General features: G+C 38.0%; 4 protein-coding genes across 15 annotated transcripts; 3 read left to right on the top strand and 1 right to left on the bottom strand.

Annotated features, from left to right (window-relative positions):
* The first annotated feature begins 544 nt into the window (after window positions 1–544).
* LOC107069783 (thioredoxin-2) lies at window positions 545–2,570 on the top strand. Its single transcript, XM_015327379.2, has 4 exons — window positions 545–792; window positions 1,476–1,592; window positions 1,669–1,782; window positions 2,078–2,570. The coding sequence occupies exons 1-4, from the start codon at window positions 760–762 to the stop codon at window positions 2,138–2,140; spliced, it is 327 nt and encodes a 108-aa protein (XP_015182865.1). The 5' UTR covers window positions 545–759; the 3' UTR covers window positions 2,141–2,570.
* Window positions 2,447–14,659, bottom strand: RpI1 (RNA polymerase I subunit RpI1). Of its 2 annotated transcripts, XM_089176216.1 has the most exons (6): window positions 13,493–14,659; window positions 7,866–8,037; window positions 3,363–7,780; window positions 3,115–3,270; window positions 2,715–3,018; window positions 2,447–2,629 (listed from the first exon to the last, which is right to left on the bottom strand). In XM_089176216.1, exons 2-6 carry the CDS (start codon window positions 7,939–7,941, stop codon window positions 2,529–2,531), a joined length of 5,055 nt encoding a protein of 1,684 aa, XP_089032342.1. In that variant the 5' UTR covers window positions 7,942–8,037; window positions 13,493–14,659; the 3' UTR covers window positions 2,447–2,528. The 2 variants fall into 2 exon arrangements, with proteins under 2 accessions (XP_089032342.1, XP_015182840.2); XM_015327354.2 differs by lacking the exon at window positions 13,493–14,659 and having other exon boundaries at window positions 7,866–8,176.
* Window positions 8,251–12,837, top strand: l(2)gd1 (lethal (2) giant discs 1). 8 transcript variants are annotated; one of them, XM_015327359.2, is made up of 12 exons: window positions 8,251–8,459; window positions 8,552–8,687; window positions 8,765–8,865; window positions 8,965–9,301; window positions 9,375–10,142; window positions 10,301–10,674; window positions 10,757–10,932; window positions 11,008–11,274; window positions 11,577–11,615; window positions 11,932–11,941; window positions 12,054–12,144; window positions 12,231–12,837. In XM_015327359.2, exons 1-11 carry the CDS (start codon window positions 8,403–8,405, stop codon window positions 12,132–12,134), a joined length of 2,346 nt encoding a protein of 781 aa, XP_015182845.2. In that variant the 5' UTR covers window positions 8,251–8,402; the 3' UTR covers window positions 12,135–12,144; window positions 12,231–12,837. The 8 variants fall into 8 exon arrangements, with proteins under 8 accessions (XP_015182845.2, XP_015182842.2, XP_015182841.2 ...); XM_015327356.2 differs by lacking the exon at window positions 11,932–11,941 and having other exon boundaries at window positions 10,304–10,674; XM_015327355.2 differs by lacking the exon at window positions 11,932–11,941.
* Window positions 14,660–16,491: 1,832 nt separating the features above from the next.
* On the top strand, window positions 16,492–23,703 carry tj (Maf family bZIP transcription factor traffic jam). 4 transcript variants are annotated; one of them, XR_016177645.1, is made up of 5 exons: window positions 16,492–16,820; window positions 19,700–20,246; window positions 20,384–20,718; window positions 21,107–21,632; window positions 22,306–23,703. XR_016177645.1 is itself a non-coding variant. In XM_089175567.1 (4 exons), the coding sequence occupies exons 1-4, from the start codon at window positions 18,962–18,964 to the stop codon at window positions 21,560–21,562; spliced, it is 1,422 nt and encodes a 473-aa protein (XP_089031693.1). In that variant the 5' UTR covers window positions 17,781–18,961; the 3' UTR covers window positions 21,563–23,703. The 4 variants fall into 4 exon arrangements, 1 of the variants encoding a protein (XP_089031693.1); XR_016177643.1 differs by lacking the exon at window positions 16,492–16,820 and adding an exon at window positions 17,782–19,045; XR_016177644.1 differs by lacking the exon at window positions 16,492–16,820 and adding an exon at window positions 17,787–19,045 and having other exon boundaries at window positions 20,384–20,709.
* The last annotated feature ends 2,166 nt before the right edge of the window (window positions 23,704–25,869 follow it).

The raw sequence follows: 25,869 nt of genomic DNA, 5'->3' as shown, positions 1-25,869 counted from the left end.
TTTCAAGTGTTTCATTCTCGAACGTTCATGAGATCAGCAGGCATTTTTGAGCATTATGAATCCGTGAATATCTAGGAGAGTAGGAGAGAAGGATGACGAATTCTCCTTCTCCGAATTCAAACTTGTCCTTCGCGAAGAACCTTCTAATGTATTAACCTCCACGTATTTCTTCATAAGAACGCTTTCAACGATCAAACGATGGAATGTTTCTCTTGTCGTTCATTTAAAAATCCCGCGCTTAGAATTCAAAGGAAACGTACCAATCATTTTGAAGAATCATCGGTAAAGGAGGGGGAGAAAGAGATTAGAGGAAAACGTAGAGAAATGCGCATAAAATATAAAAAAAAAAAAAATAATAATAATAATAACAATAATTCGATAAGAAATTTGTAATAATAATCGAAAAACTATTAGAGTAATTAATTTTGTTATTGCTTGTCTGATTTGGATTGGACCTTCCCGCTTGGTTGGGAAGATTCGCGCGCATTTATGCCTCGCCCTGTTCACGCTCCTTCCACTTACCGGTTTCCTTCATTGAGTCGGGGGAAGGAAGAAGAATGATTACGCATATACATACATACTTATATACATAGGTGTGAGAAAAGGAGAAAAGTGTAGAGCGACACGCGAGGCTTCACTTTGTTCGATCATAGAGCGCGGTCGGTCAGTCTTTAACGAAAACTTAGCTGCTTCGAACGTACTTCTTTTCAAAAGAACAATACTACTTTCGAACGGCAAACTACCTAACGAAACGGCAAAATGGTGAAATCCGTCGAACATGTTGCAAGCTCCGTAAGTTTATTTTAATATATTATTATTGATTATTTTTCCCATTTTCGAAAGAAGAAAAAAACGTGATAATGGCATAACCTTGGAAAAACGAAAGAAGCGGATGCATCTCATCGAGGCGGCAATGGTGACATACTTTGGCATGATTATATCATGCTTTTACGTGGCAGGAACTGGCCTTCGATAGATCGATCTTCAAAATGAGAAAAAAAAACATGTCGTTTTGATATATTCAATTTAGCCGCAAACATGCATGTTTCATTCAATCAGCTTAATTTTAACTAATGCAATTCTTTCGTTATTTCTCCTTAAACGCTAATAATGTAATTAATAAGAATAATTATGCATCGCATCGACTAGGGGGACTGCACCACGATGACTAGTAATATTAACGTAATATTACGCGTATCTATGTCGCAAGAATTTAATCGAGATTGTTTTATGATATCATTGTTACTTGCTATGCTATCTTTTTCATTCTTAGTTCGATATCTTTTATAAACCACGTAATCACAACAAAGGTAGACTTTTAACACGTATATACATTATTTGAATGACAAATATTAATTCATCAAGTGTTTGATAACTTATCGCTAACTGATTTCTATTCAATATATCCCTCTAGCTCTGTGTAAACCCACTCGCGTTTATTGAGATAAAAAGAATTGTTTGTCTTACACTTGCAGGCAGATTTGGATGCAAAATTGGAAAAGGCTGGCAGTACTCTGGTCGTAATTGATTTTTACGCGACATGGTGCGGTCCTTGCAAAGCAATCGGACCAAAGATCGAGGAATTAGCCAAGGTACAATAATTTATCCAATAGGAAATGATTTTCCGCCTTTAACAAATGACGCCTAATAAGCGTTTATTGGTTCTAGGAAAGAGAAGACGTAATTTTCCTTAAAGTCGATGTCGAGGAATGTGAAGATATAGTTAACAAGTACGAAATAACCAACATGCCTACTTTTGTTTTTATCAAGGAAGGCAAAGTGGTATGTATAAACTTTGAAAATATATATTTAGTCATTTATATTAAGCACGATTACAGATTCTGTGTAACATTTCCCTTGTTCCAAATGTATTATTATTAATAGTCATTAACTCTTTGCGGCGGACGATTATCGGACGATTATCGGACGATTATCGGACGAGGCGTAATATAATTAAAGCTCACAGTTCGAACCTATCATAATCATCGTATCCTTTCCTCCGCAAACCTCCGATTAATATAATTCCAATGAAATATTGCAATAATATAATTGTACATTTCAATATTCTTTGTTCTAGTTGGAAAAATTCTCTGGTGCTAATTACGATTTGTTGTTAAGCACGATCCAAACTCACAAATAAATGAAAACGAATGGTTCTTCAACGTGTTGTATTTTTAAGCTAAATAATCTATCTATGCATAGCAATGATATGCACGCACGAGTCACACAAATATTAGATCGTAATTCTGAATACTAGTCTAAAAGCAATACTATAACATCTCAAGCAATGAAATTTTGTCCGTAACACCGTTATGTTTTTTTACCGTTTATCATACCGTTTGTATATCAATTTTGCGAAATAAAGTGCACTCGGCTTACAATATGTACAAACTAAGCATGGTTTTTATGAACCTCCATAGGCGCATTGATGGAAACTTATTTGATGTAACATTAGAAAAATGTTTATATTCTTTATACAACATATACATTATTCGCGTCAAGTATTAATTATTGCGATTAAAACATTCTTAATGTATTTTTGCTAATAAAGAAAATGCTCCTGTACCCGACTTGCATGGTTGACCAAGCATCAATCGACTGGATGGCGATTTTAAATCATCTTTTTTTCCTACAAATTAAAACGCAACATGATTTATAATATTTTTTCTTTGTAATCAAATAAAAAAAGATAAAGAGAGAGAGAGAATGATTACCTTGCAACGTGGCATTTCGCAAAAAGTTGAGAGAACTTTCGAAACTCATTTGTTGTAAAGGAGAGGCGGAATCGTCCATTCCTTTGCGACTAAGAGGTTTAAATGTACCATCAAAAGTCATGTAATCGGCAATCAGAGACAAATGTCTAAAGTCTACCGTTATTCCATACATTTTAAATACATCTTTGACTTCTCTTATTATTACTTTATTAGCAGCTTCGATGCCATAAGTTTGCGAAATTCCATAAATGTCGTTAGAATATAATCGAGATAAATCTAAAATTTCATTGTACTTGAACATTTCCTAAAAACCAAAAAACAGACAAAATCAAATGTATCTTTTTATTATCTTTTTATTATCGTTTTATTCGTAATATAGTATAGTATTTGTTTTACTTACTATTATATTTAATCCATCAGTTTTGAGAATAGTTTCTCCATTGGTACCTTCGATAGTAAATGCTTTCCTTATATTAGGAGTCTCCCAGAGAATGACTTTACTTGCTGCTTTTCTAATAATTGTCGGCAAATCTATCTTGATCATTTTCATTGGCAACTGTAATGGAAAATATTTGATTTTAATATAATACGCGAAACATCATATACTATCAACATATGTATTTTATAATAGCAATATCATTTATTAACCCAGAATTTGAATTTGCACCATAGCGATTTGTCTTGATCGAATTCGTATTCCAAAGCATACAAATATTTTTCCAATACATGTTGACGTCTCTTTTGTATATCCTTCGCATCATTATTTATATATTCTACATTCTCGTCATCTTCTTCTCCTTCTCCTTCTCCTTCTCCTTCTCCTTCTCCTTCCAACTTGCTATCTTCGTTCGATCTCTTCACATCAAGTTTTGTGTCTACGGTTTCGTTATTATTGTCCTCTTTTTCATTACCATCTTCTATTTCATTTTCCGTATCTTCCGAATCTTCTTCATATTCTTGATTTTCTTGGTGCCGGGACATTGTTCTCTTGACCGTAGCATCTGCATCTTCCGCAACTTCTTCCTCGTCGGAGGATTCGTGTTCTTCTCCAAAATCTCTCTTAATATTAGTTGTTGTTTTAGGTGTCTTTGAGGTGTCTTGATCTTCACGTTCATCTTCGTCTAATAAAGCATCTTCGTTTTTTCCTTGTTTCTTTTCTTCTTCGACGTGTATTAGATTACCGGTTAATTTAGACTTTTTCATTTCTTGAAACAATGCTTTAAAAAACATGTTTTCGGTTTTGTTAATAATACTTTCTGGATTAACGCAAAATTCACTTTTGTAACACTTATAAGGTAGAAATTCAATGTGTAACGTATGAACGAGTCTTCTATTCGGTAACTGTACCATTTCTCTATCAATTCTAATAGTTTTCAAAACATCAGTTAACATACATTTAGTCAATGTTTTGCGTAATTCATTAGATTTTTTGCTGAGATTGTGCAAACCCTTTTTGAAAGGAATTTCCATAGAAGGAGTTTTGATCATTTTCGAAGCCATCATCAAAATTTCACGCAATCGCGGAATACCCAAGGTAACATTCATTTCACTACGTCCTGAATGGTGAAATGTATTTAGCGTCATTTGAGTGGAGGGTTCTCCTATCGATTGTGCCGCTAACAAACCAACGGGCTCACCCGGTGGGCATATAGATTTCATTACTTTCATCCACAAAAGATCTCTCAATTCTTTCTTCTCGATTTTTCTTTTAGATCCAACAGATTTATTCGACATATATTCGTCCATTAAGTTTTCCAATCTTTCCGAAAGTACCCCAAATTCAGTATCTTGTCTGAATTTGGAAATTAAAGGGTCTGGACATTTGGAGCACTGTTTTTTATATAATTGTTTCGTTTCTTCGTCCATCCTTATCCATTTTCTTAACAACGACAGAGTTGCTTTACTTCTTCCACTATTTCTATCGATAAATTTAGATTTCGCGCTATTAGGATTATAATTTTCCTCGGAAAATATGCAAAATTCATTTCTTCTCGTAGTATTATTCGGCAAGATGCTACGCTTTTTTGACCATTTTTTAATTCTTTTCACAGACTTTAAAGTAGATTCATAATTGGAATTTTGTTTTAAACTTTTTACCAGATTCGGATCGACAATAACGTTTTGATTATCTATTAAGAAATCTATTTGATCTTTTTTTAAAAACGTTGAGGCGGGTATGTCGAGACCATCCTCGCCGTAATAAATTTGAATCAAGCTACCATCGGAATCTCTAACGGTAGAATCATAATTGACAACTAGACCTTCTAAATGTTTTATAAGACATCTTTGCAAGTACCCAGATCTACTAGTTTTGACTGCAGTATCGATCAAACCTTCTCTACCGGCCATGCAATGAAAAAAAAACTCTTGAGGACGTATTCCTGTCATAAAACGGCCATCAATGAATCCTCCTGCTCTTGGTGTTGGATCATAGGCAGGAAAACTTGGTAAACTTTTGCCACTTATCATTAACGGCGGTCTCTTACCTTCCAACTCTATTTGCCCGAGCAAACAGGAAATTTGCATAGTATTAACCATAGATCCTTTGGCTCCAGATTGTACCATTAATTGTAAATTATTGTGGGGAAACTTTTTCAAAAGCCCTGCTGGTAAGCACGTTTTGTTAATATTATTAGTATAAACATCTAGTACATTCTTGTATTTTCGATCGACTTGAGTACGAAATTTAGGATCAGCCCAATAAGATTCTTCTACTTTAGACGATAATACTTCTGAAGGCGTATCAGCCGGCATTTCCAATAAACTCTTTTGTACTTCTTCTCCTAACGTTCTACTTTGCAAAATAATTTCTTTACGTTTCATATCTGCTTTTGATACAACTAAAATATCTTCTATACCGAGAGTAAATCCTTCTCGTTGTAAAAATGCTTGAAAAAGTTTACCAAATGCGCTTAACAATTTACTAGAATATGATCCTCCGTATAATTCGTAAACGCAATGTACCAGACCATATGGTGTTGCACCATAATGCATTTTATCAAGTACGCCACAAAGAAGTTCGCCATTCCTTATAATGACTTCTGCTTCTGACATTTGTTCAGAATTTGTAAATTCCCTACCGCATTTCCATGGGCGAGCTTTATTAGTTTGCCATTGTTTACCATTAATTTTTGCTGTTGAGTTTAAATTAATCCTTGCAGTATTCGGGGGAATAATATTAATAAGAACAGTTGATATTATTTGCTTGCCTGACCATAATGGGACAGGTTTCAAAATGCTTGGTGGTAACAATTGCAAATCTCCTTTATGTCCAACTAATCCGCAATAAACTAATTGCATGTAATCGGTTCGATTAAAAAACTGACCTCTCATCGTTAAACGAACCCCAGAAATCACGTGATCTTGTATAAGCCCACTCAAAGGAGTACCATCTTTTGGTACAAGATATTGATTAGATACATTCGCGATTAAGTAACCTTCGCTTCTTGCAAGTTCATTTTGCGGAAAGTGCGCATTCATTTCGTCTCCATCAAAATCTGCATTAAAACTTTTACAGTTAGCATAATGAAGACGTAACGTTTTTTCCCCTTTTAAAATGCGTGCCTTGTGAGCCATAATACTTGATTTATGTAATGTTGGTTGACGGTTGATCAAAAGTATATCACCATTTTGAAGATGTCTATGAACGACTTTAATACCTTTAAAGAATCTATTAGCTTTATCGCTGCTCGGCAAAAGACGTTTTGCGACAGCTTCTCTCTTAGTTATGTCAATAGGACTAAGACGTTGAACAGTTCCATCTTCGTTTTCTATTGTAACTGCTCCTGGAAAAACATTTGGTCCATTTAAAACCAACTTTCGCAATTCCAATACATTCCAGGGTGTCACGGGAACAGGATAAGTCAATTTAAGAGCAAAAATTTCCGGAACGCCGATTTCATCGATATCTAAGTTTGGATCAGGTGTAATAACGGTACGTGCCGCGTAGTTAACTCTTTTTCCCATCATGTGCATTCTTATGATACCTTCCTTTTTCTCAATAACTTGTTTCAATCCAAGACAATTAGCGGAATCTGAAGTTTTATTCAATTCTCTATCCATTAAATGATCTACATTTGTTTGCAAACTTTGCCACGCGTAGTGCAACTTTTCTACAGCTGTACTACCCTTTATTTGATCATAAACCATTTTTCCTTCTTCTGGAAGTAGATTAGTATTATCATGCTGAATATATTGTATGATGTTCCGAAGAATAAGACAGTCTTGTATGATACTTTTGTATACTTGACTCTGAGGATGTTCGATCATTTGTCCATGAAGAAAGTTTACGGGTCTTACTATGGGTGGTAAAACGGGTATGACGTCAAAAAAAAATATATCCGTCGCGTACTCCTCTTTAACATTACTTAAACAAGGAATAATCATTTTAATAAAATCTTCCTCATTTTGCCATAACTTTCTCAAGTATTCTTTTGATTGATCGGGCATTATAATGACATTTTCCAATTTATATACTACATTATTTGACATCATATCAGTTGAAGTAAAAGCACCATCGCTGATTTTAGTGGTCATAATTTTATTTTTTAAAGCTGTTATTTTTGGTATAGCTTCGTGACAATTTATGCAAATTTTTCCAACGGTATATTTTTTTAGTATGCTATCAATGTACAAATGCCGCTGAGCGATAACATTTTTTGTATTCAAGAGAGTTTCGTTCGACTGACCGTTAGATACATATTTTTTTTTATTAACAAGATTTCGTATGTAATTTTCTATTATATCTTGAATATATACCAGATCGGATTCAGGTATATTTTGTGACTTTGATGTAACTGAATTTATTTCTTCTTCCAAACTGTCTATATCGCTGAGTAAACCCATTTCTAGGATCTTTAGTTTTGCGCATAGTAACATCTTTATATGCGTTGGGATTTGTAAAGTAAAACAGTTCAGGCAAGATAATTTGATCAACATAAATAACGGTTTATGAAATAATGGATTGACAGTAGGCATCGGTAATTCTATATGACCAAAATGACCAGGACATTTGTATACCGTAGAACCACATGTTGCACAAGGATCTGAACTTTCAAGCAAAGGTCCTGAAATTAGATAAAAGATAATGTAGTAGTAAAAAAAAACAGCAAAAAGGAAATGATACAGATTATTTATAGAATGTGAAATTACCTAATGCTGGATCATATAAACCACCTTTTAACGGATGACCCAATATATTGAATGACAGAGGAGTTCGAATTTTCATAACACTCAACTGTTCTATTTCTTTTGTTGTAAAAAATGAAAATGTTAAATATTTTGGATCCAAATGTTTTGGAGTCAAACGTTTTTCCTGATATTTCTGCATTTTAAAAAGAAATTATTTATTATAGGTTATAAACACTTTGTTTTCAACTAGCACATGGTTCGTTCAACTCTACAGTCTACTCTAAAGTCCCATCCACAACGATGCACACGTAACTCCATCTAACTTGAAGTATGCACAGCTTACGATATATCGATAGCTTACGATCGTAACGTATCGATAGTGCATGCAGATTGAATCATACGAAAATCGATAAGTTGAAATGATTAAATCGTCGCATTAACACGGATGACAGATGTAACACTAATATTTTTCTACTGTTATCATTGATAATTTAGTAATATTTCGACGAGTTTCCACTTTGGTCAATATTTTCTTTATATTCAGAGGAATATTTCAATATGTTTGGTAAAAAGAAAGAGCCAAAAAGGCAGCCTAGGTCTGGAAATCTTGAACAGGTTAATTTCACTAATAATATATATATATATATGAGTATGTACCTATTTATAATTCACTTGATTTTTATTAATAATACTATTTTCATTTGAAGTATGGAATATTCCAAGTACCTGATCATTTTGACAATCTTGGACAATCTGTAGAAGATGAAGATGACGAGGATTTGGAAGCAGAGTTGGCTGCCTTAACAAGTAACAGTACTGTAGCGCGAAAACAAAAGCCTAAAAGTAAGATTTTAATATTCCTTTATTGTTCATATTAACTTTTAACCGTCAATATATTTGATATGAAATCATTATAATAGTTCAGAGGATAGATTCATCCGATTTAAACGCAATGGTATCTGAAAGTGTAAAAGATATAGATGAGGATGTGTCCGACGGGGAAGATGATCCAGATTTATTGGTATGTATAATTATATACAACTATTTGTTCAATACAAAGTAACGCGCGTGGCCTGACGTTTTATTAGCACAATTATGTGCAAGAACTTTTTCGCAATAGGAAGAACTCAATATGATTACCAAGAATGAGGCGGTTGTATCGGATGAAGAAGTACATCCCGAAGAAGAAATTCCTGAAACTAGTCTTGACAAGGCAAATGATAGTCCTACAGATGAGAAATTACAATTATTGCAAGAAAGATTAACTCTTTATCAAAAAGCTGAGAAGAAAGCAAAACAACAAAATGAAACTAGTAAAGCTAGGAGATTTGGTAGAGGAGTTAAGACGTTACAACAACTTTTAAAGGATGCTCAGTCGGGTATCGCTATAAACGAAGCCGATATTCCACCTCCTTTACCTCCTTCGGCTACTTCTGAACCCACAGAACAACCTACAGGTATTATTTGACTTATTATTACATTTTCTATCTGTAAAAAATCTACTAATTGTTATTTCTATATCTGTTATAGACAACGATGTATCCTCTGCAATGCCAGAAGAGAATCCTTCACCACCTAGTTCTGAAAATGATGCTGGTTCAGCTGCTCCACCAGCTGCTCCACCAGCTGCTCCAACTGTTCAGATCGATCAGGAAGCGTTAACTTTGTTAAAGAAACGACAGCAGGAGTATAAGGTTGCTGCACTTGCATGGAAAAAAGCTGGTAATATGCAAGAGGCTATGCAATATGTCAAAATTGCTAAACAATTTGATATAGTTATTGCGGCAATTAATGCTGGAGAAGCGATTGATTTATCCGATATGCCACCTACGCCAATTGGGCCTTCTGCATCCGCCGTAAATTCAGCGTCACCATCGGTTGAAAAAGAAGACGTAGAAATTCAACAACATGCCGAACCAGAAGATACATCAACTTCAAATAAAATGGACGAAGCAATGGAACAAAGACATGGAATAGAAGATATAGAAAGCGCTCTCAAAGAGCGTCTTGAAGTATACAAACAAACGAAAGCAGCTGCAGAAAGTGAAGGAAATTCTTCTAAGGCTCGAAGATATGGTCGTATTTGCAAGCAGTTCGAGGAAGCACTTAAAAATCACGCACGTGGAAGACCTGTGCCTCTAGATGAACTTCCTACTCCACCAGGGTTTCCACCACTTTCTACAAGTACTCAAGCTGCTGCAGAAGGAGCGAAAGAAGATGACAAATCTAAATCAGAATCTAATTTGGAAGGAACATCCGAAACAGGTGTGCCAAGTCCACCTCTAAGAACAAATAAAGGTATTTGTCTATAAATATATTTAATTGTTTGCTTTGAAATATTTACGCGGAAACGAGCACCTCCATTGAAAATAATTAGACATTCGCGAAAAGAACTGGAAGATTTCTTTTTTCTTCCTCAATGTTTAATTATTATTATATATATTTCTTCTTTCAAGTAGTAAATAAAAATCAAAAGCACACCACACGGGCAGATAAACAGATGATACAGTTGCAGCAACGTCAACACGAATTAAAACAGGCCGCGTTAAAAGCCAAAAAAGATGGAGATTTAGAATTGGCGCGCGATTATTTAAGACAAGCGAAAGGAATACAGCCATTGATTCAAGCTAGTATAGCTGGTTTACCAGTCGATATGAATTCTATACCTTTGTCACCGGTTGCTAAAATGGAACTTAGTGCGCACGGTTTAACGGGTCAAACAGATGAAAATTTTCAATTGATCAATAGCGAAGATTGTTTGGAGGAATCTGGTGGAAGTGATGAACAAATTTACGATAACTTGGAGAATCAATTAATTAAACAAATCAAAGTATATACCTATTCGAATTGCTATTCCAATTAATATTGAAAAATAGATTCGAAGTAGAAATATTTACAAGTTCTTATTTCAGTGGTGCCTTTCTACGAGAGATCATTCAAAGCAATTGGGAGACGTACCGGGATATAACAGATGGGAACGACTCGCCCTAGGATATACTCGAGATTTGGATATGTTACGCGTTAGAAGACGCGATTCCTTACCGCCTCCGTTGCATCACTATGAAACTAAAACTTATGCGATAGTTCAGTTAGTACGAGAAATGAATTTCCATTCTGAGAAAACTAAAACACCTGAAATATAACAATTATATTCACTTGATAGGAGTTGTACAGACTTGAACGATAGCGATGTTGAGATATCGATAATCAGAGGTATCAATTACGCGCGAGAAGCAGATACTTATGTTATGTTTGAGTTTCCTTATCCTTCGGAGAATCCCCCTGCAGACAGAACATCGACGATTAAAGGTACTTGCAATCCAGAGTACCAAGCTGTCTTCCCAATAACAGGAATTCTGGATCGCAGCTCACGACAATGCCAACGGTCATTCAAACGACATGCTCTCAAGTGTCAAGTCTGGGCAAAAGGGTAAAGTTAATATTATTTCCTCTTGCAATTTTATTATAATATTAGCGTGTTTAATAATTTACTAGCTATCATTTGCAGCTCCTAATTAAGTAAACATTTTCCACTGTTTAGAAATAAATATTTCCTACCCATCTCTCTACCCATAGTTTTCTCTCTCCCCAATTTGTTAATCTTCTATAATGTTTTTTCTTCAACATTGATTAAAACTTGATAACACGAAATCTTGGATGCCGAGAATATTTCAAGATACTTTTTAGTCGTATTAGATTATTATAGTAAATGGAATAGGACGTTGCTTACAGATGCTCGCTGAACCCCATCCTGTGTTGCACTCATCCAAGGTATGAAGTTTTCGTGCTAAAGAAATACAGATTTATTTTTATTTTGTTTTCAATGTGACTTATACATATAAGCGGCTTTTAAAGTATAATTGTTCTTATAGTGCTTTAAAATAAGTGCCTAATTCAATCAATTCGATGCAATTTTTAAATATCTCACGAAAAACTTGAAAATATTTCACATCGCGTAAATTTGATTGTCAAGTGATTTGCTACATTGACAGTGATTCGATTAAAGATCTAATTCTTCTTTTGAATAACGAAGAAAAAAACAGACTTTCACTTAAAAATATTCTCTGTCTTTCGTATGCTGCACAAGATTTTCTAACGTGAGTGTCTTCATGAGCAAGCTGTAGCAACGTTAAGACTGTAGTAATGCTGTATTTTTCGAACGATTAAAATCTTCCTTCTAATTGAATTTATACGTTTGTATCGTTATAGAGGATTTTTCAGAAGCGACAGTTTGTTGGGTACCGTGACAGTAAAATTGAATCCGCTCGAGATGAAATGCGTTTTACATGACTCATTTCCAGTAAGTTATGTAATAATAACATAGGATCCTAAGATTAATATTATGACCGCTACTTTATTTTATAACACGATGGCTCTTTGTGACAGTTAATGGAGGGAAGGAAGCCAACAGGAGGAAAGCTCGAATTGAAGATACGTCTTAGAAATCCGATTCTCGCCAAACAAATAGAACAAATAACTGACAAATGGTTGATCCTCGATAATTGATGCACTTTCGTTTCTTTCGTAAGAAACCTAAATGTACTATTCGTATGTAATTTGGCAAGATACGTCATGTGTTTCTTCTACACAAATGCAGAACACGATTCTCTCAGTCAACGATATTATTTATCTCGCAAGCGAACATGTAAATGTGTAATTAATCGATTATCTATCTTAAGTTAGGAATATATATACAGATATGCCTTCTAAAATGAAATTTCTTTAACGGAGATAACGGCACGTAAAGAGAGGAAGAGAGAGAGAGAGAGATAGAGAACCGATCATAGAGATTTTGTTATCTTTGCGCAAGCGTTCGTATTCGCCTAATTCTTCTACGCAGCTAAGTGCATAAATCGGTTGCATCCGTGCTTCGTATTCTTATGAGCGCAGACAGAGTACCATATTTGTATCATATTTTAGTTATCATAAGCTACTCGTATCATTTTAAGAAATAGATAAGATGAAAATTGAATAAACAATTTTATAAATATTATTCCGAATATTTTCAATAAAACCTGTAAACGATGAAAATAATTTCCTTATCCTTTGGAAGTTGAAAAGTTACGGAGCCTAAGACGAGAAGGGCTAAATGCTCAGCACCTTGTAACTCGTTAGGCTTGGAAAGAATTAGAAAGCACATGTGCATCGTTTGATTTACTCGATTGGAGAAGAAACGATTCGCGGGATTAAAGCTGAATAGACATTTTGCAGAGAACAATACATCCAGGTGAATCTCCACTAACAAACTCTATTGTCCGGTAATCGTTCGACTCTGTCTCTTTTCAGCAAGCTATCCTACGAATCTAAAATCCTACGATTTGGAGATTCGATCGTTAATGATCAGAAAAAGATCCGTTCGTGTGATAAATAAAATTTGGTTAGATCCGCATTCGCAGATGTTGGATCAAAGTAAGGGGGGGGGGCGAAGAGCGTGGAAACACCCGCTGCGAAGTGGAGTTTTATCGATCGATCGTACATAGGACCGGCCTGGAATTGGAAAACAGCGGGATCTATTTGCCAATTAGACTATTAAGAGAGGCCGAAAAGGGCAAGGGCCGCGCGAGACCTGGCGAAATTCACTGCTGGAAGAAGTACGAACCAACGGATTACACGGTCCAGTGCAGAGTATTTGCCGAGCATATACATACCGCGGTAATGTTGACCTTTTGCCAGATCCATCCTGCGTGCAAATTAACGATGTTTGCTCTCAACCCTTTGGCCCCTTGTCTTCATTCCTACCTCTTCTCTCTTCTCTCTTCTCTCTTCTCTCTCCTCCCTGCTCGTATTTTTTCTTGCTGCGTACGCTCTTCTTATTTCTTTCCTAGACCACAAGTTGTTTCAGTTTAGATCGACACGCGTTGTTACGACATAATAAGAAAAATTGCAAGAAAGAAAGAAAGAAAGAAAGAAAGAATATGCCACGTGGAACGATCTATGTATATTAATAGGAAAATAATAGAAAAAATATCAAGGTCTACGATAAGATAGATAGCCTCTGAGAAATGCAACGTTTCTAAGATAACGCTTTCTTTTTAACTTTGTTTTTCGTCGGATCGTATACAATGTTACAAAATCGTTTACGAGTTATATCGAAAAACTCTTCGACATAGTAACAAATGAAATAAATTTCATTTCTATTCTTGTTCCTTTTTCCCTTATCAAGCAGAAATTCCTTTCGCAACAAATTGGTTAGTAAAGTTCGCTCATTTTTTCAATTCGTATTTCGCGATGCAGCGAACGCGCGTGTCTCTCATTTTTTCAAACTTCTACGCTACAAAATGCGCCGGAATCCGATTACACGATTTCTGCTTATTCTGCACACTGCCGGACGTGACGTCACTGGAACTCACAACCGTGGATGATCGTAGATGCCAGGTGTGACTCGACACCAAGAACTTCTTTATTCTCTTGTCTCCTTCCCACGCGAAATCTATGAAATAATTATTTGTATATAACTCTAATTAACATACCAAGGCAATTGCTGACGAATTGATGACGAAAAAGTCGACATTCGAGCGACTTTATTAGCTACTACATAAAAAGTGAATTTATAGAGAAAGAGAAAAAAAGAGGAAGCTACGATTCTTTCTTGAAATCCCAAAGGATCTTGGTAAAGACCAAAAGTCCCTTTTTACTCATACCTATCGAGCTGAAATAATAAAGTGCTGCTCGTTGATAACGTTCCAGTGACAAATATGACGGCAGTTCCGGCACCCAGCGGAAATCGCCAAATGCGTTTGCTTCCGTTTCGTATTCTTTTCGCGTGTTCCGCATCGTGGTCACGCGTGGTGATCGCCGCCTTTCTCAATTATTTCTTTATATAATATTTACTCCTATAGCATGGATGCTTTATTATTCTATTAAATATATATATATATATATATAAGAACAAAAATTGTTAATATTCATTGTCATAAAGAAAACTCTATCCGTCTCCGTCCGGTCGTTGCGATCTTTAGCCTCTGTCAACCCCCATTTAAAACGTAGAAGGAGCAAACTGTTGTCAATGAACGTTATGTTTTTAATCGCTGCGACACAAATAGCAACGAGGATTCGATTGTTCGCGAAGCCGATGCAAAGCAGCGATGATCCGAGAATAATTGAACCACCGACTGCAAACAAATTCCTAAGAGTGAGAGAGAGAGAGAGAGAGATAAAGTAGAAGCTAGTAGGGGTGGGTGAGTTACAGGGAGAGGGTTGTTCTCGACTACCGTTCGAAGACCGTCGCACGATCTCTACTTCATTGTGTCATCCGTCATCGCGCTTCGAACAAATGAACGTCTCAACGGTTGCCAGACAAATGACTCGAGGATTATCCTTCGAATGTTCTCTCTCTTTCCTCCCCTGTGTTTCCCCTGTTTGCGTCTTCGTCTTCCTCTCTTTTTCTCGTCTCATCCGCTCATGAATGGAACGAGGGTGTAGCTTTTCCTTGGAAATATCGGCTCTGGCCACTCGATCACCGCAACAGTTTGCGCATAGACCTCCGAGATCGTATCCGTGGCATTATCTCGATTCATCTTCGAGGAAGAGCACGAGGAAAAGAATTGATGCAAGACCGACTAACGGTCTAAACGTTCGACTTCCGAGACCTTTATTATTATTATCATCGTAATACGTTTGAAAATAGATCTTCTAAAGGGGTAGTTTTGAAATTTGCAATCTATTTTTTTGAATAATATTTAGTCAACTGTAGCAGTAACTGCCGATTGAAGTACTCTTCTCGTTCGACGAGAAATAATTTATTCATTGGATAAACAGCAACCGCCGTTTCTACTAGATATAAATTATATCGATTTTTTTATCGAGTTATAATTTACGATAGATCATATCGAACGTTCTTAAAAATTGAGAGAATTTCTCTTGTATCATATCGCTGCAATAATTTGTATCCTATCGTCGTCGATGGCGTCTTCTTTTATAAAAGGAAGAGAGAGAGAGAGAGAGAGAGAGAGAGAGTTGTGGGTGTTAGGTGAGTATAGAGGTGGGTTCATCGGTAGGTTGGCTCGCTGGCTGACTGCTTGGTATCGATGTGCAGCCTGGCAAGCCGGCTATGCTGGCTCAGCACTCTCCCTCGTTTCTCCTCCTCTACCCTTCTCATCCTCATCCTCTTCCATTTCTTTCTCCCGTTCCTCTCTTCCTCCATCCTCCAATTTCTCTCTTTGTCCTAGGATAGCCTTGGTCTCGACATCATCCCGAAACTCGTCCATAAACTTAACCTTCTTAGTACCTTCATAGAGCCTACGAGGATGACTTAATTTTTACGACCGCCAAAGGAAAAAAAAAACAAAAAACAAAAAACAAAATCGGAGGAGAGTATCGGCTTTAATTCGATTTTTAAAGATACCCCCACTTGGTTGGTAGGATTAGTTGGAATAGTTGGAAAAGTCGACTAATATAAAATAAATCTCGCGCGAGCGAACAAGTTTTCTATCGTTTTAGGTATATAAAGATCAGATAAGTCTGTAATTTTGCGAGTAGTTTTTGGAAATGTTGAATGCCGATAGATAAACGACTCGAAGATTGGCATTGGAGTTAAGATGAAAAGAACGATTGGTCGGATTTGAAAGTTCTTTTTGCTTTTGTGAATGCAATTGCCGTCGTAAATCTCGCGGTAAAGTTAGTTGCGCGGCTATACCGCGGCTATACCGCGGCTATACCCGCGGCTATACCGGGTCTATGCCAGACGTTTCCCTCCCAAACGATACGATAGATCAGTGTCTCTTGACCTCGCGGTATAAAGATTTAATAGTGGCGCGAAGTCAAGCAAAACTTATTCGCCTTTGAGGAAAATTGATCTCGCCTTCTGACATAGATATCGAGCAAACGTCGTTCCGATTGCATCTTCCGATTCGATGGTTTTTTTTCTTCTTCTCTCGTTTTTGTGAACCGAACCGAACCGAACCGAACGGACAAATCTAAAACGTCTTCACACAATTAGGACTACTGCAAGTTATTTGTCCATCGACATTTATATAGGTAAATATTTATTTTTTTCGTAGAATAATCGATGAAAAAGCGTAATCAATGTGATATAATTAGATTTGACTTTTGATCATATTTTCAAGTCGACAAACAATTTAGTCAATACAGAGGTAGATTCGGTATCGTGAATGGAAAATTTCGCGAACACGTCAAGAAATCGTAAGCGACGATCGTGCGAAAGAAAGAGTCAGAGGAGGGAAAAGGGGGTCGAAGGATGTCGTCGGAGCAGCGGTGCAGCGTCGACAAATTCCTCGCTCAAACAAAATGGCCAATCCTATCGGCGTTGTTCCTTCTATTTCGACCCTCGCCGACATTCGCCCCGTCTAGACCAACAAAATTTTCTCCGATTTCTCGCGTCACCTTCTTCTTTCCTAGGATTAAAGTACGGATAGAACCTTAAAGCTTCCTACCTTGAGAAATGACTTAGACGCATCCAACTACTTGCATCTTCTCCGCGTTCGTTCGTGATCGTTCATTCGATTCGATTAAACCTTTGTAAAGGATTAGAAGCAAAATGGCAAAGAACCTTGCTTGGTATCTTACTCGTAAGAAGAAGTAATAGAGTTGAGAATAAAAAGAAGGAAAGGAAGATGAGGGTTCGAGAGGTAGGTGCGACAGCGAATAAGGAAAATTTGATATTCATGAAGTATTTTAAAGTCCTGGCATCTCGGAAATGGGTACGAGGAAGGGCTAAAGGTTAAGACCCGTGGACGTCTGCGAAAACCTATTTAGATACGAAGCCGCGATTTTCTCTTTTCCCTTGTACTTTTCGCGTGAAAATACTCACGCTCCAATTTAACGGTAAAAAAAAAAAAAAAAAAAGTGAGACTATTGCTGAGCGATTTTCATCGAGGGAATCAATCGAAATAAGTAGTTTAAGTAGTTCTACTCATTTTACAATTTTCTTCGTATTTTGCCAAAAGCAGGCAAGTTTTTATCGGCGACATATTGAGAAAATATCGAGAGGGGGAGGGTGGACCGTTTGCAAAAAGATCTCAGAAGAGAAAAAGAAAATTGAAAGGGGTGCATCGTGCAACCAAGGCTTTTAGATGAAAGTTAACATTTGCAGAGATGTCGAAGTGGTTTCAGTTAGGTGGGCCAACCTTGTATATAATATAGGAGTTTTTGGAAAAGAGAAACGCTTTGAAAGAGAAGCAAAGAAAATAAAGAAAAGAAAAGAACAAAAGAAGAAAATAAGTGGTTGAAAATGGAAGGAGTTGAAGATAAGGGGCGTGAGCAAATGGCGGCAACCGAACGAATCCCAACTCATGACCGTTGTTTGGGGTGGTCCCAGAGAGTACGCCCACCCCAAAGGTGACGTCACTTAGTGACATGCGCGCCAATGTCATGTCACCCCCGTCACGTTCGGCGCGGAGCGGCGCGCTGCGCTCGAGCGTATCGGCCACCACTCAGATAACGGAGACACCGACGACGACGCATCTCTCTGCTCTGCCGGCGCGCATCCCTCTCTTTTTTTTCTCTTAATACCTTTCTCTCTCTTTCTCTCTCTCTCTCTCTCTCTCTTCCTCTCTCTCTCTCTCTCTTTCTCTTTCTCTATCTGTCTATCTATCTATCTATCTATCTATCTATCTGTCTATCTATTCATCTCTCTTTCTCTCTCTCTCTGTCTCCCCCCTTGTCCATTTCTCCGTCTATCGTGTTAATATCGAAATATTTCTCGGAGTGATAACTACGCTCGGTACACCCGCGTATTTTGACGAGCAAAAGTTGTCCGCTCGGAGGTCTAAGAAAAGGGATTATTATTTGGCGGGAAAGAAGAAGAAGAAGAAGAAGAAGAAGAAGCAGCTTCGAGTGTTATCGAAGTGCAAGGAAAAGTGTCAAGTGTTTAGGAGGCAAATTGTTCGTGTTGTTCGTGCATCGTCGAAGAAACTCACGTGGATAATTACCTACTCGTTTTTTCTGTTTGTTTTTTTTTCTTTTACTTTGTTTTCTTTTCGGCTGTAAGGCTGCCAAGAAAGGTGGTCACGACGTTAGAAACAGCGACGAGTTGTCAAGGAGGAGCTGGAGGAGAAATAGCTGCTGTCACCGAGGAGACGCTCACGTATGCAGCTGCAACGGATGCGGTAGAGAAGGTGGAGGCGCAGGAGGTGGAGGTCGAGGTCGACGAAGTTAAGATGGAAGCCGAGGACCACCTAGCGAGGGAATACGTCCAGGAGTTTGTCCTCGATCATCTCGATCCCGCCGACGTCAAGCGAGAGGTGCTCCTCCTCTTTTGGCTTTTTTTTTCATTCTCCTATTATATGTAAAAAAAAGACTATATTTTCAAAGGACGATAAAATTGGAAAAAATCGTGTTTGCCAATAAATTAAGAAGAAGAAGAAGAGAAATATTTATAAATGGACGAACGAATCGTGAGAAGACTCGAAAGAGAGAGAGAGAGAGAGAGAGGGGAGAGAGAGTATCGTGCATTTGCCGGTCCGTCAACGCACACGTGCTTCTTCTCTTCGCGTAACGTTAAAGAATAAATCTTTAAGTTAATTGCATAATGCGAAATTATCGATGACGGTGCAGCGTGTCGGTCGGTCCGAGTATTACGTTTATAAATCCTTATCTCCCTGGTGTCGTTAATAAAAGTTGAAGTTCATTAGTGAAGTTCAAGAGATAACGACGATATCGCTACTCGCTCAATTATTGCGTGTAACATCATTAATTTCGACGATATTCTTTTTTGCAAAACTTATTCCACGTAACTGTGATCGTATCGTTGAACTGTGCGATATTACCTTGATTAAACTTATTTATTACGTGAGAATTCATTTGATGCGATTCCCTTAATTATATCGATATATCATAGATACTTAAATATTTTAGATAATAATTCAAGTCAACGATATCGCTATTTTTGGTTTCAGGTACGAATGGGTTCGCCTAACGTAATGGTGAACGGAAGCGTGGTGCAAATTCCAGGACAGGTACAAGCTCAGGGCCTAGCTCTTGCACCGTTGACCCCACCGGCCCACGAATTAGAACAACCCCATCCGTTGTACGGGCAACCTCATATACAAGTGCAACACGGGGTGCTGGTAAAGGCACCACCCGGTGGTGCTCCGCATTTGACGACCCTTTCGCATCCAGGCACCCCGCCGGACACGCCACCGGTCTCTGCCTCTCCACCCCCGTTGCAGCTGCAACGCGCGGAGCGAGATCCTCGCGAACGCAGTGGACTCCTCTTGCATCTGCAACAACCGGGATCCATATTACAGGATGACATGCAAGTTGGACCCGGCGTCAGTATGGGCTGGCTAACCCAATCCCTCAGGCAAGAACCCCTCGATTTGAGACCACATTGTCCTCAGGAACAAGCGCAAGAACCTCATCACGAAGCTTGGTCCTCATCGACCACCAATCATCATCATTTTCAGGAGCTTCAACACTTGCCGAGACATACCAGGCATCCCGGTAATATATCTTTTACATATTTCACTTGGTTATACGCGAAAGAATTCATTGAGAGAAAGAGAGCGATTCTATGTAGTGTAACTAACGCGATCGGATAAGAGAATTTAACGACGAGAGAGGCTCGTTATCGCTCGTAGGTGGGTACATCACGATGTCCGGTCACATCGAATACTATGGTGGTCCAGGTTCAGGCGGCGGGATGCTTCCCGCGGGCGGGGGTGTCATGCAGAACATGGAGGATAGCATGCATGCGATGCCCATGCAACCGGGTAGGCCTTTGAGCGTTTGCTCGGTCAGTTCTTGTGGTGCCAGTGGTCCTAGTCCTGCTCACAGAACTGCCAATGGATTGTATTCGAGTTGTGGACCTGCCAATTCACAGGAAGAGCTTATGAACGACGAGCTCCTCATGTCGCTTTCCGTACGCGAATTGAACAAACGCCTCCATGGTTGCCCGCGGGAAGAGGTGAGTCAGGTCTCTCATTTTTTCAAACATTCGATCAAGGTAATACGGGTAAAACATCTCGATCGCTTTCGCCTTTTTATTTTTTTCCCTTTAAAACAACCATGACGAGATAAGTTTGATCAACAAATCGCTTTTTCCTAATACGCGTCTCATAGAAAGATTGATCAGAATTTACCTTTGTTGCTTTTAAACGACTGATTACGACTATCTCGAGAACTTGAAATTAATTCGTTCATCAGTCTATACTGATAATACCTACGAAAGTTTATGGTTCTCGAGGTGGTGATCGATCGTTCCGCGAATTAGAGAGAGATAAAAAGAGAGATAGAAAGAGAAATGTAGATAACAGAAAAGTGAACGAACGAAAACGTTATAAGCGATCGATCCTCTTGCGAAGGTTGTCCGCTTGAAGCAAAAACGTCGAACTTTGAAGAACCGGGGCTACGCGCAAAACTGTCGCAGCAAACGATTACAACAACGTCACGATCTCGAGACGACCAACAGTAATCTGCAAAACGAACTTCAACGAATAAAAATCGAGCTGGCTCGAACCCAACAAGAGCGGGATCTCTACAAGCAACGCTGTGAAATATTGAGGGCTCGTCAGAGTCATCATCACAGTCATAATCACAACCATCATCAACAGCAAGTTCCTCAGCCTCCTCAACAGCAAACGCAATCGCAACCTCAGCAACAACATCAGTCGCAAAATCAACATCCTCAACAGCAGCAGCAGCAGCAGCAGCAGCAGCAACAGCAACAACAACAGCAGCAGCAACCACCACCACCTCCGCAACAACAGCAACAACAACAACAACAACCGGCACCGGCCAGTCCTGAAGTCTACCTATGACATCGACAGCGCCGAGGAGGCGCTTGCTGGACCTGAACGCAATTATCTCGATAGTCGAATACTTGAGTCGGTGAGTCCAATGGTTCCAAATGAAAAAGAAACATCGGGGAAAAAAATGATTTGGTAAATATTTTGAATGTAAAGTTCGGACGGTGTATCAAGGCATAAAAATTCATGAAAGCAGGGATTGCCGTGTGGCGATAATGTCGCAGACTGGGGCTCGTTTAAAAGCATTTACGCGGAAAGATGTGCAACGAGATAAACGACGCGACGGCTGACGCGTTAACGCCTTCGTAAAAACTATTACATCATTGTTTCCCAAGTGTTACAGGTTTATCATCGTGGTCGTTGAGGCTGCGCCCCCTCCGTCGGAAAAATAACGGGATTGATGCCGCTATAAACGATTATATCGTTACTTTTTTTTTTGTCTTTTTCATTTCTAGTTTTTCGTAGGATAAAAAAGAATAAAAAAAGAAACGTTAACTTTGTGCTCGCGGTTACGCGCTGTAACGATATTAAGGCCGAGGTCGATTCGGGGTCAGCATTTAAATAAGATTAAGCTCCGCGGCAACCAGCTTTTCCGGATCGGATCAACATTGTAATCCCTCGTTGCTTCCCACGATCCACAATATTTTCTGTTAGAAAGTTTTGTTTCGTTCATTTGAAAATTGACTAATCAAAAGGGTTGCAAGATGTTTTTCATTTTCATCTCTGTGTGGTTTCTCGATCAATTTTTTTTACAGCGTTTCGAGAACGATCATGGATCGAGAAATGGGGAGGAAGATTGATGGGGAAGAACGTTCGACCGATACCTCTGAGATCTGGGCGTTATTTCGACACCAAAATAATCAAATAATTCCGAAAAATGACAGAAGCAAAAAGCACTTCTTTTGCGTGTGTGCGTGCGTGCGTGCGTGCGTGCGTGCGTGCATAAACGTTATAAACACAACTTTATATGAGGATAGATGGATGGCTGGCTATTCGTTTGTTTCTTTTTGTAGTTTTCCTTTCTTTTTTCGACGATACACTGAGGACACAAGAAGATGTCTAGAATTAAGTTAAGGCAAATGTAGGATTAAGCACTTATGAAAAAATCTCGTCTCTAGCGTTTGATCTACGCGTGTACATAGATTCATACTACATTGTTTATGTAATATATGATCGCATCGCTTGGAATAGTTATCGGATCTTGGTAAGAATTATCGCGATTAAAGAACTCGCGCGCTCTCTTCTAACGTCAATTTAACTTATAATTAGGACATTTGCATAAGTTTTGATACAAGATAGGACTCCTTTTATTCATTTTCTTCTTACTAATAGATAATTGAATAATAATTGAAATTTTATTTTGTTGCCAAAAGTTTGTCTTCTTTTTTTACTTTGTTTATTTTTTTAAATTATATTTTTATACCTACGCTATTATAATTATATCTATCATAGGTCGGGGGTCTGTATCATTTGCGAGTCGAGTAGACAAGAGTTGTTTCGAAAAAGGAAACTTGGACTGTGAATGTACATTGTCGCGCAATCAGATCACACGCGCAAACGGCCAAAGTGGGCTAAAAAAGGGACATATATCGTTTTAATATGATTATGGCACAAAAAGTAATCGCGGTATACGGTATACCTGTATGGTATTTCTACGACTTGACTTCTTCGACGAAAAAAGAATCTCCATTTGTCTATTCTACGAATTTGACGATAAGAAGAAGAAGTCGAGTAGTTTATGCGTTAGACGATGGCGTAACTTTGCGAATGTAGGATAAGATAAAACAATAAATAAAAGAAAAAGGAATAATTCCGTTAGATGAAACGAAATATGAAAAGGTCGGTGCTAATCGTTCATATTTTAAGGACAAAACTTCGAGAGAACTTGCGCGTAAAGTTACGCCACCGATCCTAATTAGAAAAATATTATGCATATACAAACAAAATAAATAAATATATATATATATATATAAATATATTATTGTTTTCTCGTATAGGTCACGTTCGGCCAAAACAACACTGGCCGAAACTTGTCCGATTCGATTTAAGAATGTTTTAATTCCCGTTACATCGTCTCTCGTGTGTACATACAAATAATTATTATACTTCTTATTATAAATAAACGTCGACACGCAATCCGACAGTTTCAGATAGTCGTCGGAGTATGGTATATTATTTCGAAACATCCAAAACCATTTCCTTGGATTGACCTTAGTTACTTTATTACTTCCATCGGCGTTACCTGCTACTACCCTAACTACTACCTTTTAATGTAAGAAAGAAAAAATAATAAAATGAAAAAAGAAAAATATCGTGGAGTCAGCGTTTCGTTCCAGTCCACGCACGCAACCGAAACAAGGCAAAAGTTTCCTCTTCCAGTTAACAAAAATTTCCTTCTCCTCGCGCAGCCACATTTTCGCGCATTCTACCTACTCGAATTTCAAGTAGCGAAACCAATATCTTGCTTACGTTTAGTAATTAAATACTCTTGCTATGTGTCACGCATCGAGTTAATCTTTATTTCAAGAATTCCAAGTACGATTATCTTTGTCAACTTTCATATCCAAATGAATAATATTATTTTCCAGATTTTCTTTCTAACAAAAATGTCAAATTCTAAAATTCTATGTCCAAATTGTACACGAGTAGAGGTACTCAGGAAAATAAGACGCATTAAAAAGAGAAAACGGAAAGAGAAAACGGAAAGAGAAAACGAAAAGAGAAAACGAAAAGAGAAAATGGATATGGAGAAGCTTTGCCATTCTCGCGCTTCCCTCGCTTTATTTGCAACGCCGTTTCTGCTGACTACGTCGCTTCGACGATGAATCCATCGGGATGGAACGTCGGTAAACAAAACGTTCACCTCTTCCAACCTGACCCCACCATCCACCTCCACGAGCATCACCTCCCTAGCAAACCCCTAGCTCGCGATAAACTTTGCTCGAGTTTGCGTTGCACGATTCTTTTTCCATTTCCATCTCTGCGTCAATTCTCTATGGAGTTATTTCATCTATGTATATATTATTGGTATTATTATTTAAGCGTGAATTTTAACGCAACTACATATTTTTCCAAGACCCTACTGGAACATTTATTTAGCTGACATATTACATTGGAATGAAAGCTTCCAACGTTGAAGAGCGCGAACTGCTCTTGCACGAGCTGCTGCTGCTGCTGCTGCTGCTGCCCACTGACAGGCTTGAAGTTTGATAAACTTCTAACGAGGATTTAACCGACTAGTCCACAGAGGGTTGCTTGACAATAGGCTTGTCTTTGATTTCGAACAAGCTTCCCTAACTACAGACGTTGTTTCCTTGCTCGACAGGATTAAAACTAATCGTTCCAACTTTCAACAGGTTCCTTCCTTCATTATTTTTATTTGTAAAATCTTTACAAAATTTTTAAATATGCACAATGTATAATTAGTCAATTTTGTAGATTTTTGTTGACAAGAAACTACAAGAAAAACGTTCTGATAGGTAGAAACGACGTTGGAGAGAGAGAGAGAGAGAGAGAGAGATAAATGTTACAAAGGGGTTGCACAGAAGGAGAGTAAAAAATAGTAAAAAGAGAGCGTGCGAGGGGTTGCAAAGGACAAGGCAGGAAACGAGTTGGAGGTGAGACGAGCTTTATTGTCAAGTCACGCCAGCATCGTGGCCTATCTCTATCTACCAGCTTCACCCTTCTTGCAGTCTCTTTTCTCTCTCTTTCTCTCTCTACTTCGTTCGTGACGTAGATCACCTCCCACTATCAACATCCCTTCTCCGTAGCTACTCTTCTCGACCACCTTGCCTCTTTTTCTTTTTTTCCTGCGCTATAGCGCAGTGCACGTGCATCTTGTCTATCTTTTCTTCTTCATACGAATTTGGATTAAATCGAATATCAAAAAAGATCAGACCAGGATACGCTGTTTATCGTCTTTCTTAACGTTGATAATAAACTCTCTATTTGTCGAATAATTTCGTTCATTGTTTATAGTAGTTAATCTCGAAAATATTTCTTCTTGCAACTCGATATCTTCAATCCTCGATATCTTATCGCGGACCACACGTGTAACTAATATAATGTATATTGTATGCATATCTTTCTTTCTCTTTAAATAATACACATACGTGTTATCCCAGTGACCGATTAGATGAAATGAAAAGAGTAGAATTCCTATTGTTCTGATTGAAATCGTTTCAGCTTCTTTAAAAGCGAAAGTTATTTCGAAGAGGACATCGAACTGTCGACCGATAAAAAAATATTTTTTTTTCGCGAAAGGTGAAAAAACTCGAAGAAGGATTGAAGTAGAAAGGGAAAAGAGGGTCGAGGGAAGG

Source organism: Polistes dominula, unplaced genomic scaffold (assembly GCF_049000335.1).
Source record: "Polistes dominula isolate Pdom_NZ unplaced genomic scaffold, Pdom_raw_medaka contig_32, whole genome shotgun sequence".
Lineage (NCBI taxonomy): Eukaryota > Metazoa > Arthropoda > Insecta > Hymenoptera > Vespidae > Polistes > Polistes dominula.
This window is presented reverse-complemented; position numbering and strand designations above follow the sequence as displayed.